Source organism: Vidua chalybeata, chromosome 21 (assembly GCF_026979565.1).
Source record: "Vidua chalybeata isolate OUT-0048 chromosome 21, bVidCha1 merged haplotype, whole genome shotgun sequence".
NCBI lineage: Eukaryota > Metazoa > Chordata > Aves > Passeriformes > Viduidae > Vidua > Vidua chalybeata.
The window spans coordinates 6,077,800-6,091,272 of NC_071550.1; the positions used below are offsets into that span (position 1 = coordinate 6,077,800).

At 51.4% G+C, this 13,473-nt stretch overlaps 2 protein-coding genes and 1 long non-coding RNA gene across 21 annotated transcripts in view; 1 reads left to right on the plus strand and 2 right to left on the minus strand.

Annotated features, from left to right (window-relative positions):
* EEIG1 (estrogen-induced osteoclastogenesis regulator 1) overlaps positions 1–2,988 on the minus strand; it is a 37,053-nt gene extending 34,065 nt beyond the window's left edge. The window contains exons 1-2 of one of the 3 annotated variants that reach the window (XM_053962291.1): positions 2,902–2,988; positions 862–1,490 (exon numbers count right to left, since the gene is read on the minus strand). In XM_053962291.1, coding sequence (XP_053818266.1) covers positions 862–1,007 — 146 coding nt within the window. In that variant the 5' untranslated portion in view covers positions 1,008–1,490; positions 2,902–2,988. The other 2 variants (XM_053962292.1, XM_053962290.1) reach the window with 2 other exon arrangements.
* A 94-nt stretch (positions 2,989–3,082) lies between these two features.
* Positions 3,083–8,231, plus strand: LOC128798602 (uncharacterized). Of its 8 annotated transcripts, none has more exons than XR_008434473.1 (4): positions 3,083–4,345; positions 4,774–4,889; positions 4,987–5,137; positions 5,711–7,860. It is a non-coding gene; the product is annotated as an uncharacterized LOC128798602 (long non-coding RNA). The 8 variants fall into 8 exon arrangements; XR_008434476.1 differs by having other exon boundaries at positions 3,083–3,604; XR_008434474.1 differs by having other exon boundaries at positions 3,084–3,704.
* A 198-nt stretch (positions 8,232–8,429) lies between these two features.
* NAIF1 (nuclear apoptosis inducing factor 1) lies at positions 8,430–13,404 on the minus strand. 10 transcript variants are annotated; one of them, XR_008434465.1, is made up of 4 exons: positions 12,696–13,404; positions 11,405–11,854; positions 10,276–10,824; positions 8,430–8,510 (listed from the first exon to the last, which is right to left on the minus strand). XR_008434465.1 is itself a non-coding variant. In XM_053962298.1 (4 exons), the coding sequence occupies exons 1-3, from the start codon at positions 13,204–13,206 to the stop codon at positions 10,814–10,816; spliced, it is 972 nt and encodes a 323-aa protein (XP_053818273.1). In that variant the 5' UTR covers positions 13,207–13,404; the 3' UTR covers positions 8,437–8,510; positions 10,765–10,813. The 10 variants fall into 10 exon arrangements, 6 of the variants coding, with proteins under 6 accessions (XP_053818273.1, XP_053818272.1, XP_053818271.1 ...); XR_008434468.1 differs by having other exon boundaries at positions 8,437–8,510; positions 10,765–10,832; positions 12,696–13,401; XM_053962298.1 differs by having other exon boundaries at positions 8,437–8,510; positions 10,765–10,824.
* Between the last annotated feature and the right edge of the window lie 69 nt (positions 13,405–13,473).

The window sequence follows — 13,473 nt, forward strand, 5'->3', positions numbered from 1 at the left end:
ACTGAGCAGTCACTTAGGAAAGTAAAAAAACAAGTTTGGAAAGCCACTGAAAGCTTCCTTCATGTTTTGAAGCAGAAAGCAAGTCTGGGCTGTTGTGGAATTTGTGTTTGCATACTGTTTGTGATAATCTGTGTGCATAGTTGGAAACAAAGCAAGTTTTTATTAGCAATTAGTAACAAGAGTGGGGACAGACCAACCTGAAGCAGCCAGAGAAATGCTAACAGAGGATGGCAGAACCTTGTAAGATGTGTAGCAGAACGATCCCAACATGACATAGAAAACACTGCTGCTCTGAAGTGCAATGGCATCAATTCAAGGAGATAAACTGGGTCTTTAACACTGACAACTTTGACTCCAGGCAGCAGTTTTCCCTTGCACAGCAATTTGCAACGCAAAACAAACTACTTCCACCCTTATCAAGAAGAGAAATTCAGTATCAAAAGGGGAGAGCAAAGTTGGGAAGGGTTGATTTGCTTAGACATAGTTTCCTACAGAGCTGAGTTTCAAGTAAAGCATGAAGGCAATACAGAACAGGGTTTGAAACAGTGTATGAGAACTTGGGCAAGGAGGAGGGGGAAAGAGAAGAGAGGATTTAATCCCCTTTCAGGGGAGTGACCTCCCGCTCCCTCCCCACATCTCTGAAAAATTCAATCCAGCTCGAGTCAGCCAACACCACCCAGGTTCAGAGCTCTCCAGCTATGTACTTCCCCTGCTCCGGAGAATGATATGGCATGTGGGGCCCTACAACAGAACTATTAAAATCCCATCAAGCAAGTGGTTGCCATATGCTAAACCACTCAAGGGAAGAATAACCAGGGAAAGAAGCAAAGCCAGGCAGCAAGTCTGAAGACAGGGTCTTACCTGCTAGATAAACTAGCAAAGTCTCCTCCATCTAGCAGCCTGATTTTGCAGAACAGAACCCCATTGACAAAGGGGACAGCAGTCAGCTCTTCTAGAGTAAAACTTGTCTGAAACTTGAATTTCTTCTTCTTCATCAGGAAAGCCATGGGCAAATTCAGCGTGGAAAGCTCAGGAATTCCAAAGACGATCAGGGAGAAGTGGCTCACAGCACAAACAGACAAGCAGAGGAAGGGCAGTCGTTCTGGGAGCACAAGCAGGGAGTAAATTCCAGTTCAGTTACAACGGCCCAGCTTCAAACGCATGATTCTCTTCTCTTTGGTGGTCGTATCTGGCTGTGGGATCATCGCCACGGCAGGCTTCAGGTGAGCAGGAACAGGTCAGATTAAATCTCTGCAACATCTCCAAGGGAAAAGGGAGGGAGGGAAGTTGGGTCTCAGCTCCAGACCAGCAGGAGCTGTCCCAGTTAGAGGCTGCAGTGCTCTGTCTTCAGCACAATCCCTCCTGAAAGCATCTCTTGTGAGAAGTCATCTTGAGTCCCCAGAGAGGCCTTAAGTCTGCAGGCAGCACATTCAAAGAGCTTCCAGTCTCTATCTCTTGTGCAACTCTTTGATACAGGTCTTTGGGTCAGCCTTTGGGAGGGAAATGAGTAAATTAGTTCCAGCCAGTCTTGGGCTCCTCCTCCTGCTCTAAAACCTGTTTGGATAGGTAATATTCAGTCCAGACTCATTCCAGTCTGAAGAGGTATGGCCCCAATTAGCCCAGCCCCAACATCCTCTTTCCCCTTTTTGCCTAGGGCAAGCTTCACTGCTGTCATCCCCCTTGTAATTTCTGTTTTGCAAAGCAGCTAATAAAAAATTGCTCTATTTTCAGTCATCATATTTAGAAGCAGTTTACAGCGCAAGATCATTCTAACACGTAGTCTAACAAGAGGAAGGAAAAACCATCTCAAGAAATCAAAAATATATTTCTTTCCTGCATTTCCAACCAGCCCTAAGTGTTAGCACCTGTATCTTATAAATGGAGAAAGCAGCAGAGAGGGGAAAAAAACAAGCAGCCTGCTCCAGATTACACAGCATAACAACCGAATCAGGTCATCGGGCTGTCCAATGGCCAGGCCCACCGGGAATGCTGCCTTCCCCCCGGCACCGGCTCTGCACGGAGCTGTGCCCTGCTCAGTTCAGATCTGGGGCTGCACACAGCGATTTCGTTACACATTTACAAAACACCTAAACCAGGGAGGCAGGAGCTGATTAACATCTCAAAGGGACAAGGTTATGAACACCGGGCAGTAAACAATCCTCACTGATTCTAGGAGCTGCCTGCGTGGGTGATTAAAGACCCTCTCCTGCCCGGTGGCTGCAGGAGAACCCAGCTGGCACTGCCAGGGCCCGGGCACCTCCCCGGGGGTTCTGCTGTCCCGCAGACACCTCGGAGCAGAGCGGGGGGAGACGGGTCAATGCTCCACACCACGAGCAGTACCTGCCCCTGCGCCGAGCTGCTGCCAGGTCTCAGCCTCGGCTACTGTGAGGTCACAGCCTGTCCCCTGGCACTCCAGGGTCACGCACTGAATGGTATTCAGGACCCAGCTCTCTGTCCCAGCCGGGCACTCAGCTGTGCCCAGGTCCCAGCTCCCTGTCCCAGCCGGGCACTGAGCTGTGCCCAGGTCCCAGCTCCCTGTCCCAGCCGGGCACTGAGCTGTGCCCAGGTCCCAGCTCCCTGTCCCAGCCGGGCACTCAGCTGTGCCCAGGTCCCAGCTCCCTGTCCCAGCCGGGCACTCAGCTGTGCCCAGATCTTAGTCCATCTCTTGTCCCTCTGAACCCCCGACCGCCCTGCAGCCCAGCCCCAGGGGCCAAGCACCGAGCCATGCCCGGGCCGCAGCCCGGCTCCGGCCCCACAGCCCGTGCACCGAGCTGCAGCCCGGGCTCAGCACCCTCCCAGCCCGTGCACCGAGCTGCAGCGCGATCTTACCCCTCTCCCGGCCCCCCATCACCAGCTGCCTTACGGAAGGTCTCAGCCCGCTTCCCAGCGCCCTGCACTGACCTGCGGCGCGGTCCCGGCCCGGTGCCTGCCCGGCCCTGCCCGCTCCTCCAGCCCGCTCCTCGCACGGCGGCCGCCGCTCCCCGACACGGCCGCCTCTGCCCGCACTACGCCAACTGCGGCCGCTACGCCGATAGCGCAGGCGGTGCGCGGGGGGAGCGGCGCAGGCGGTGCGCGGGCAGCGCGCGGGGCGGGGAGAGCGGCGCCGCCGCGCTTCGGGAATACCGACAGCACGTAACACCCGCCCGCCCCCGAGACGAGAGAACGCGAGCGGCGCCGTCCGATTGGACAGCAGCAAGGAGGAGGGCTGAGCACTGCGAGGCAGTGATTGGTTGCTCCGGCACGGGGCGGGGAGGAGAGCGCGAGGATTGGAGGAGAGGGCTGTCGGTTTGGACAAGCCCCGCCCCCGGCTGAGGGGGTGGGCGGGAAGCGCGGTCCTCGGTGTCCCCTCAGCGGGAGCTGGGGCGCTCGGCTCCCCGCCCTACAGGATGTCTTGGAGCCCCTCTGCAGGCTGAGCAGCCCCCAGCTGGCACGGGAGCTGAGGGGATGGCAGGGGGCTGCGGTTGGGGTGTCCCTGCCGGGGCCGAGGTGATGGCAGAGTCATCTAACGTGACACATACGGCGCTCCTAGGAGTGGGTCCAGCGGAGGGCAACAAGGATGACTGGGGAATTGGAGCATCTCTGCTATGAGGAAAGGCTGAGGAAGGTGGTCCTGCTTAGCCTCGAGAAGAGATAACTGAGAGGGGACCTCATTAATGTGTTTAAATACTTAAAATGGAGTGCCAAGAGGGTGAAGCTAGGCTCAGGTCAGTGGTGCCAACCACAAGGACAACAGGCAATAGGCAGAAAGCAATGCCCAGGAAGTTTTACCTTAATATAAGGAAGAACTTCTTTCCTGTGCAATGATTGCTCACTGGCCCAGAGAGGTTGTGGAGTCTCTCTCACTGGAGATACTCCAGAACTGTCTGGACACAATCCTGTGCCATGTGCTCTGGGATGACCCTACTTCAGCAGGAAAATGGGGCAAGATGACCCACCATGGACCCTTTCAACCTGACCCATTCTTTGGTTTGGTGACAGATGTCATCTCTGCATCCTCCTGACAGCCAGGAACCCTTCCCCTGGCTTGTCGCAGTGCCCAAGCAGCTCCAGGTGACATCCCTCTCATCAGCATGTCCCATGGCTGCAGGCATATGGCTCCTCAGGCCGCTCAGCGGTGTGGCCATCCTGTCCCCTCGGGATACCACAGAGTGGCTGTGGGTCAGGCCAGCAGTGCCTGGCTGGGAGCAGGAGGGAGCCCTGGGGAGCAGCACGAGGCAGAGCCCAGAGCTGGAATCTCACCCTCCACATGTGAGATGTGGCAACCAGTGGGGCACATCCCTTCATCAGAATGGCTCCCTGTTATTATGTGCTGCTGCCGCGTCCAGCGCTGCGGCTGGGATCCCTGGTTAGTCTGGATTCCATTGTTTAAGGGCAAGCAGAACAAAATGTCTCTCCTTGTCCTGAAGGAGGCTGCAATCATCAACGTGATTTGCCTAGATTTAAAGTTTAGGCGTTTGCCCAAGAGCCTCTGTGGCTGAGAAGTTGAGGCTTATATGGGAGGAACTGTTCCCAAGGCTGATATGCAAAGCTTGGATGAAAGCCTGGGAGTCCTTGCTCTCTGCCAGGCTTTGATGCCCAGACTCCTTGCCTGTAATCTGCCATCTATGCAGACAATATCAGAGCTATCAAATAATTCCACCACAATGTGAGCCTTGGGAAGAAAAAAAAAAAAAAAAAAAAAGAGTCTGCTAGGAAAAGTACACAGAAATGTCCTTGGATAAAACTGAAAAATTGGATCAAGCCAAATGCATTGTTATGATTTTTGCTTACCAGGTTAAGCTTACACAGACTTTGGACTGGGAAAACATTTTGTATTGGTACAGTGAAACCATCACAGGACATACCAGGAGTCACCAGGAAACAGCACGGTTTATAGGCTGCTCTTACAGGTGAGGCTTGAATCCTTCCATCAATTCCTATCTGGTGTTTTCAAGGCTTTGAGGCACTGCTGGAGATGGGCTGACATTTTTTGATTTCTGTTTCCAGCTTATTAGGAAAGAGCCCGCTAAATATTTGATATTTACAAGCTATGATGCTGAAATACCAAAGGCATTTGAAGAATCCAGCCCAGTTCTCACACCTCTCATGCCCCAGCACATGGCTGACAGACATGTGGATGCTCTGCTTCCATCTCTAGGTAAAGGACAAACGATCCCTGTGTGTGTGTGGGAGGAGACTCTGTTATCTGCTGTGATTCACTCTGGTAAATAACCTTCTTGAGGGCTTCTTGTGTTTATAGCAACAGCTTCAAATGCTAAAGTTTACAGAGACTTTAATCCTTGCTGTTCTCACGCATATTTACTTTGCAGTTTTATCAGAAACATCTCTTGAAAACCTCAGTGTTTTTATAATTAATTGAATAATGTGACTGATGTTAAAAATAAATGGATTTGGAAGAATGCCCAGCGAGCCGCTGAGCAGTGTGTAGTATAGCAACCGTAGCTGCATTCTCAGGGATATGTGTATTTTCCTAACAAATGCAGTCTCATGACTGAGAGATTAAATCTTTATTAGTTCAAAATTCACCCTGTTGATTTTGCTGTATTTATGCTGCATAATTGTTTCTGGAGAAATTCACATGTTTGAAAGGGACAGTGCTCCTGTTTACAGAGGGGGTGGGTTAGTCCCAGCCTCCCACAGAGGGAATGTGGGTGTAGGATATCCTCATCCATCCACCATCCCTCTGGCTTTATATTATTTTCTGCTCCAGGTGCAATCCATTGGCCATGGTGGGGTGTGACCAAGGTGCTTTGATACACATGGATTCTGCTCATCCCAGACTCACATCCTATGGATTTCTCTATGGCCGTGGCCACCTCACCTCTGCTCCATGAGCCTCAGCCACATCCCTGCCCTGTGCTCTTCCTGACCTAAGCCTTTCCTGAGGCCGCTCCCCAGTGCCGCCACCACTTCCTCAACTTTTGCTGGCTCAGGGCACTGTCTTATCAGTCTGGGATATTTTTATCAGTCTGTGCTCTGCAGTTACGTCTGGGCCTCACCTCTGCTCTCCTGGAGAGGTGTGCCTGGCTGGCCAGGGCTATGGCAGCTGTGCTCTGAGAGTTAGCACCAACAGAGATGCCTCGTCTTGCCTCCTCTCTGCTTTGAGGACAGAGATAAAGCAGCAGTGGAGAAACAAGGTGAGATAAATGCAGGAGGGACAAAACTCAGTGAGGTGAAGTGAGGTAGATCCTATAATGCATTTGGTGAGCCTTCAAATCCTATGTCTTATCCCAGGGGAATCCCAGATGCACAAGCCCTGCAAACTACATCATCAGCATCTTCCTCTGGAAAGCATCATCACACTAATTCATTTGTCATGGCAGCCAAATGATTAAAGTTTTAAAACTAAATTACACACGTTGCTGTAACAGCATAAACACAGTAATGGTTCTCCTCTGTTACACCTGTCGCCTCTGCTGTAATGGCCTTAATGAGCTTTCAGCCTCATCATCCAAAAAAAAGAGATTATCACACGTCACTTTATGCTGTTACTGCGTTCTTGGAGCTGTGAGTGGGATGTAATGCCCTGCACCAAGGAGCTGTGCGTGAGTGCCTTCCCCAGAACCAGGGGCAGGTCCAGGCTAGGGAGCTCCCAAAATGGGGCAGGGGGTGCAGACACCACAGCAGTGCCAGCTGTAGCATGCAGGCAGCTGGAAACCCTGTGAGGGGAATGGGTACCTATCCCCATTGCATAGGATTATTCCATGGTGTGGAGTTATTCCAAGCTTGCGTCTTCTCAGCTTAATAACAGGCTGTGAGGTGCACTTTGACCTGCTTGTGTTTTTCACTTGTTCCATATTTAACTGAACTCATCATCATAAAGGCCAGGAACTGTTTCACTTTCTGTGCCAGGCTGGGTTTCCTGTTGGATGTGCAAAGGACACACCTGCACGGTGAGTTTCTGGCCTGCCAGCACTGGGAATTCTGTTATTGAAAAAAGGGAGCCCAGGAATCTGGAGTTGGTGGATTCCTTTCCCAGAAAATGTGGCTAGACCTGAAAATCCAGCTGCCTGGCTTTTTTTGTTTACTGGTTTCCATGTTTGCTTCAGTGTGCCCTGGGAATGTGCAGCAGAACTCTCCGCTTCATTCTGTGAGGTCTCTGGGTGGAACTGGATCTTGTTTGCCCCTTCCAGAATCTGCAGACTTGGAATCTGCTTTGCCTCAGGGCTTGTTGTGTTTATCAAGCTTTATCCTGTGTCTGTATCCCAACTTCCATCCCTTCAGTGTTGTGCTGGACAAGAGAATTGCTGGTTGTGGCACTGACTGTCCCACTGACTGCAACCCCACAAATGCTGCTGTTACCCCAAATACATCAGAAGCAACCGTAAGTCTGTGGTTCCTCCTTGACACAGCAACCTCTAATTGGGGATCCCAGGTGACAGAGGTGAAAGAAACTGTCCCTGCTGGCACTGGGATTCTGCCTCGGGTTAATCACACACTGCACATCTGGCACTCATTTGCAGGTGATACCCACTTCATTCCCCCACTCAAAACATGGGCTGGAAGCTGTGCTCCTCAGTCTCAGGAAGCTTCTTATCAGGTGCTTTCAAGCAAGACATAGAATCTTAAATGCTTCAGTTTTCACACTGACCTGACCACCCTTCTGCTGACAATACTTGCTGGCAACAATCTCTCACATGACAACAGGAAAAAAACCCACAAAAGATCCCCAGAAGGATGCTTTGCCAAAACAGGCTTGACAAACTTTAAATTTGTGCTGGAGGAAGTAGAGGTTATTTGGGCGAGTGTGCAGGGCATATCAGTCTGTCCCTTGGAGGGGATCTGCTCCCAGAACTGCGATGCAGTGATGGCAGTGCACTGTACTTGTGGGAAACTGACATATGTAAAAAAAAAAACCAAAACCTAAAAACCCTTGAAACCGGTCCTAAACCTTAAAACCTGTCCTAAAAAAAAACCCTTAAAACCTGTCCCTTTGCTTATAATGAAGGACTTAATGTGTTTTTTTAATCTTGTGCTTGCCCATTCGGTTCTGCAGTGAACTCATCCCAAAGACAGACGTCTCAGTGTCCTCTGACGTGCCTTTGGGAACCAGAGGGACCTGGTCTCAGTCCCCAGGCATCATGACTTTTCCATGGATATCTCACAGCTGCGCTGTGCCCTTCGAATTTCCTCCTCTCCAGGCTCTCAGCCCTGAAAAGATTTGCCAGTGAAGGGCGCAAGCAGAATCCCGCAAGGTCTGGAGGACGGCGGTGGCTCCTGGGACGGTGCAGTGCTCGGGATCCCGGCGCGCAGTGCCATCTCCTGGAAAGCCGGGCTGCAGCCGCACACATCGCGAGCGCAGCTTTGCTCCGGAGGGAGCAGCGGTGCTCCTGGTGGCTTGGTATTGCCTCCGTGGCCACAAACATTTTCTTCTCACCATTGAGAGTCCCCCGCCAAACTTCCCTTTCCCCAGTAGGCAGGAAGATGATGCTCACCCCCATGTCCAAGGCACCCTGTGGCAGAACATCTCTGCATGGCTCCTTCCCAGTCTGGATGTTGAATACAAATCTCTAGGTACAAAAAGAACAGTAGAGGAGAACAAATAAACATCTATAAATATTCCTCCTTAGCTTGTGTTCTGTGTGGACATCAGCTGGTTGTTCAGTTGAATGTCCTGTGTTCTTGTTTGCCGTGTCAGTGTCCTGTTCACCTATTCATCCTGGTTTTAACATTAAGGGACACTTTTCTCTGTTCCCCTTCAAGTTTGATGACAACTTCATGAGCAAAAACCAAGCCCCTCAATCACACAGTTCACCCTGTATTTAAAATGTTATATTTTTAACGAGACAAAAATCTGTACACAGAACACATGCTTGGATGCTGCTGGCTTGACTAAGCTCTGAATTTATCCTGAAAAGAGGAAAAATGAGTGGTTCCAATGGCAACATATTTAGTCCTCCAGAAAAGCAACACAGCTGAAGTGCTTAGTCACTGAAAAAAATGCACACTGCAATTTAAACCCAAAGGCTGATATTTCTACCATTATTTAGGCTATTGTGGCATCTTCTGAGCACTTGGGAGATTACTATATTTCAGTAATATGTCAGACACTCTGAAACATGTCGTGCTCCAAGGTAAGCCTGTAAAAGCTATTATTTGAAAAAGACTGTAGTTATGTAAATAAAAGGCCACAAAGTTCACAAACAAGAGGAAAAGCTACTGTGACTCGTGGTTGTTCACAGCTCTCCTAGGTCCCTTCACAGTGAGGATTCTGTGTTGCAAAGTTGTTGTCATGACCTCATTTTCACTTCTGCCTTGGTGCACACCAATGAACTGAAAACAGCCTGGTTACCAAAATGTATTTTTTATTAAAATTCATATTTGTAAAGGAGAGATCATTACACAAATGAGGTAAACCAACACATACGACATAGTTCTCACTCTAAAAATAAATTTCAATTCAGCAATTGATTTGATTCCACAAAGTCTAAGAGGAAGAGTCAGGCAAGTGCTACTCATGTGGTGAGATGCCAGACACGGCAGGATCCACCCTGACTCAGCTTGGAGGTGTCAGTCCCAAGGGGTTGGGAGTCTTCCAGGGACCAAACCTTTCGCACTGTGTTGTCCTTTTCTCCCCCATCAGATTTGTAGACAAGAGGAGATGAGTAAAGGCCAGGGACTGACAGCAGTGACCTCTTCACCTACTGCTCTAAGCAGGGGTCCCCCATCAGCATCTCCCCATTAAAGGCTGTGTAAAGGTTTCATTTGATTGTGCAAATTCACTCCCTCGTCAGCCCCAAAGGAGACTTAACAGCAAGTAATTACCAGCTCTGGAAAACTTCCATTTCAAAAGTAATAACCTGGCAAGCCACAAGCCTGTAAAACATAAGCCACTTTGCAAGGTAGAAGGAGAAGACTTACACTTCCTTTTTTCTTTCCCTAAGTTTTCTTCCATGCATGTACAAGTGGACCTTTAATCTAAAAGTTCATGAAGTTACTGCAAGTCTGTGAGAATCATGCTGACCATCCTGTGCAATTAAGCTTTCTCATTAAAGGACCAAGCCCCATGGCCTGAATGCCTCAGAAGTGGCTGTAATGTTGTTTCACCCTGTATAACGGTATAGAATAGTGAGGAGAACCTCAGCTCTGTTTCTCAGGATGAGGCCAGCCAGCAGACAAACACGGAATGGCTGGACTGGCTTCCAGCTCCCAAACAGTACAAAACAAACACCACCGGCAGCAGAACCAAGTAATGCCCCAAAATTCACTCAAATCAGTGGCTGACAAACTCCTCAACTTTGGGAATTCCTGTGTGGCTGCAGCTTAGTCCAGTACCTTAGTCCAGGTCCACTTTGATGGATCAAGGTATTCGGGAGGTGACAAACTATGCAGATGAAGCAGAGATGGAGTTTCACTGTTCCATCCACCCCAGTGAAACTCATCCACGCCCTTGGGTGTTCATGCTGTGACAAATAAAGACATTGCCAAGATGTATCCCAGGAGAGTTTCTGGTACCCAAGACATGAAACTTTCATCACATCTGCCAAGTTGATAGAGAAATTTCATGACTGCACACAGATAAAACATGAGGTGAATACACTGTTTCAATCCCACTGGGATCCTCAGGGCAGGTAGGTGGGACTTAAAATGCACAGAGGCTCGGTGCTAGTCTGCATGGGCAGGATGTGACGCTGCTCCACGATCCATAGCTCTCAGTGCAGAGGGAAGGTTCTACCACATCCGGTACCATGTTTCCAGTAAATGCTTCCAGCAAGAGCCAGAAATGCATTCACTGTGTGCACCAGGGGTTCACGATCACTGTACCTTAGCAGCTGCAGCACTGATATCCCGACAAAACTCTCCACGTTAGAAGTCAGTTAAAGGCTATAGATCTCGAGAGAGAGACAAAAAGAGAGGTAAAATACTTAGGACAGATTTTTTCCAAACAGAAATTAAAAAATAACTTAAAAAAAAAATAAATCTATTGTTTGAGGAACTAAAGCAATTCATGTTAAGTTGCTGGCTTATTACACATCCTGCTATGGCTCAGTATGAGAGTCTGAAAAGGCAGATTAGCACAAGATTAGCAGAGAAAGCTGTTTAGACTCAGCCAAACTCCAAGGGAGCCATTCACACTGACAAGAGGCAGCACCCCTTGCTCCCAGGTGTCCTCTGCCAGCATGGGTAGGTTTTTAGCATGGCAGATATCCCACAGAATCACAGAATTGTTTAGTTTGGAATAGACTTTGAGATCATTGAGTTCAATTGTTTCCCCACCACTGCCACATCCACCATGTCCCCAAGTGCCATATCTACACATCTTTTAAATCCCTCCAGGAATGGTGACTCCAGCACTGCCCTGGGCAGCCTGTGCCAGGGCTTGGCAACCCTTTCAGGGAGGAAATTTTTCCTAACATCAATCTAAAGCTCCCCTCCCATCACTGTTTCTTTCACTGGATCATACCATCTTGCTGCCCTGTCTGGCCAGGGTCAGTGGTGACCGATGGGCTGGGTGTATTGCTCTGCAAAAATCGACGGAAGTCCTTAATCATGGGGCGGAGGACCTGGATGAGGGCACTCAGCGCTGCCTGCGTCCCCTCCATGGCCTGTGCCTGCCGCTCCTGGGCGCACGCCTGCACCTCCTGCGAGCGGCGAATCATCTGCAGCAAGTCGTTCTGCTGCTCCAGGTGCTGGGCGATCTCCTTCACGTGCAGGTTGGTTACTCGCTGCTCCTGCAGGAGCTTGGCTGAGTTCAGGGCGATGCGGCTTTTCAGCTCCTGGGGCTTGGCGGACACCTCGTGTTGATGGGCCATCATCTCCAAGGGCGCCTCCGCCGTGACGGTGGTGGGGGCTTCCGTGGTGCAGTACTCCACAACCCCGTCCTCCAGACTGTGGTAGGTTGTCTCTGCAGGAACTGAGAACAAAGGACAGAAAGGGAGTCAGGAGTAGCTGTGATACAGGATTTTTATCTATAGGACTATTCAGTGAATATCACAGGAATAAGGCCTGTTCAGTGAGATAACATACAATGGCCAGCAGTGCACAAAATGACCTATTTAAGTCTACTCCACCCTCAGTCGAGCTTCCTTCTCGGCTGTACAATCCAAAGGAATAGGGAATGCCTTATCTGTCTAGACAATATAATTTCTCAATCTCCAGTTTAGAACAATCTTTCCAAGCAGCATTAACTGACTGACATAACAGCAAAGACCCCGAATGGCCCCTGTCGGTAGAAGAGCTGCTCTCTGGGAAACTGCATGCTGGAAAATCAGCCCTGAAGATGTTTTTCCCTGTGCTTTTGTTCCCAGACAGCTACTGAAGAATTTCCCAAGGTGCAAAGGATCCTTGATTCCCTTATCCTTAGGGCTGAGTCCAGCTGTCAAAGCTGACTTTCAGTACCTGCGTGTCTTGTGGCCACTCCCCTACACTACAAGGGCAGACTGGGAGGAGCATTTCATTACAGAGATGTGGGTATTTCTTTTTGTTGGGGTTTCTCTCTGCCCAAAGAACTTGTGGGCACCCTATCCCTGGAAATGTTCCAAGGCCAGGCTGGATGCAGCAACCTGGTCTAGTAGAAGGTGTCTCTGCCCATGGCAGGGGGTTGGAACTGGGTGCTCTTTAAGGTCCTTTCCAACCGAAACCATTCTGTGGTTCTGTCCCCACACGAGGCTCGGGGTCTCCTCGCAGGGGGGTGTCAGGGTCTCTGTGCGGCCCTCCAGTCCAGCCCAGAGCGTTCCGGCGGGTGCAGCACTCACTCTGGGTCAGGGTGACCGTGGTGGCCGACGCGGTGATGGGGATCTCGCTCCCGTCACCCGCGCCGCAGTCGCCGCTCGGCAGGCTGATGATGGTGGCCTCTCCCAGCAGGTTGCAGATGCGCTGCTGCATGGGGGTGAGGATCACCGGGGCGGCCGCGGCGCCCGCCGGGTCCTCGCCCTCGGGCCCGTTGTCGCCGCCGTTCTGGTTCTCGCCTCCCCCTTCCATGGCGGCCCGCACTCGGGCCACTTTGCGCCGCACCTCGGTCTTGAGGTCGGACCACTTCTTCTTGACCTCGGGCAGCTCGCGGTGGCAGGTGGCGACGGCGTTGACGCGGCGCAGGATGTCGTGCCAGGCGGCGGCCTTGGCGGCCAGCGGCACGCCCGCGTTGAAGTGGTTGACGAGGAGGTGCTTTCCCCGCTCCAGCTCCTCCACGATGATCTCCACCTCCCGCTCCGAGAAGTTCATCTTCCGCTTCTTGGCTGGGGGCGCCGGCGGCGACGCCATGGCCATGGGGGGCAGCGGGGACGGGGCACGGGGTCACACCTGGGGGGGGCCTGGGGGACGCTGGGGAGGGCCGAGGGGCGGCAGGGCCCCCCCACCCCCGGGGCCGGGGACAACAGGGGGGCCCCGAGGCCCCTCAGGGCCCGGAGGGGTCGGTCCCCCCCGCTCCCCCTTTGGCACCGCCAACGATACGCAAATTGCGTACGGCGCCCGCCCGGCTGCCCCGCGCAACGGCCCCCGCCCTGCGGCACTGGCGTAATGGCTTCCAGAATCGGC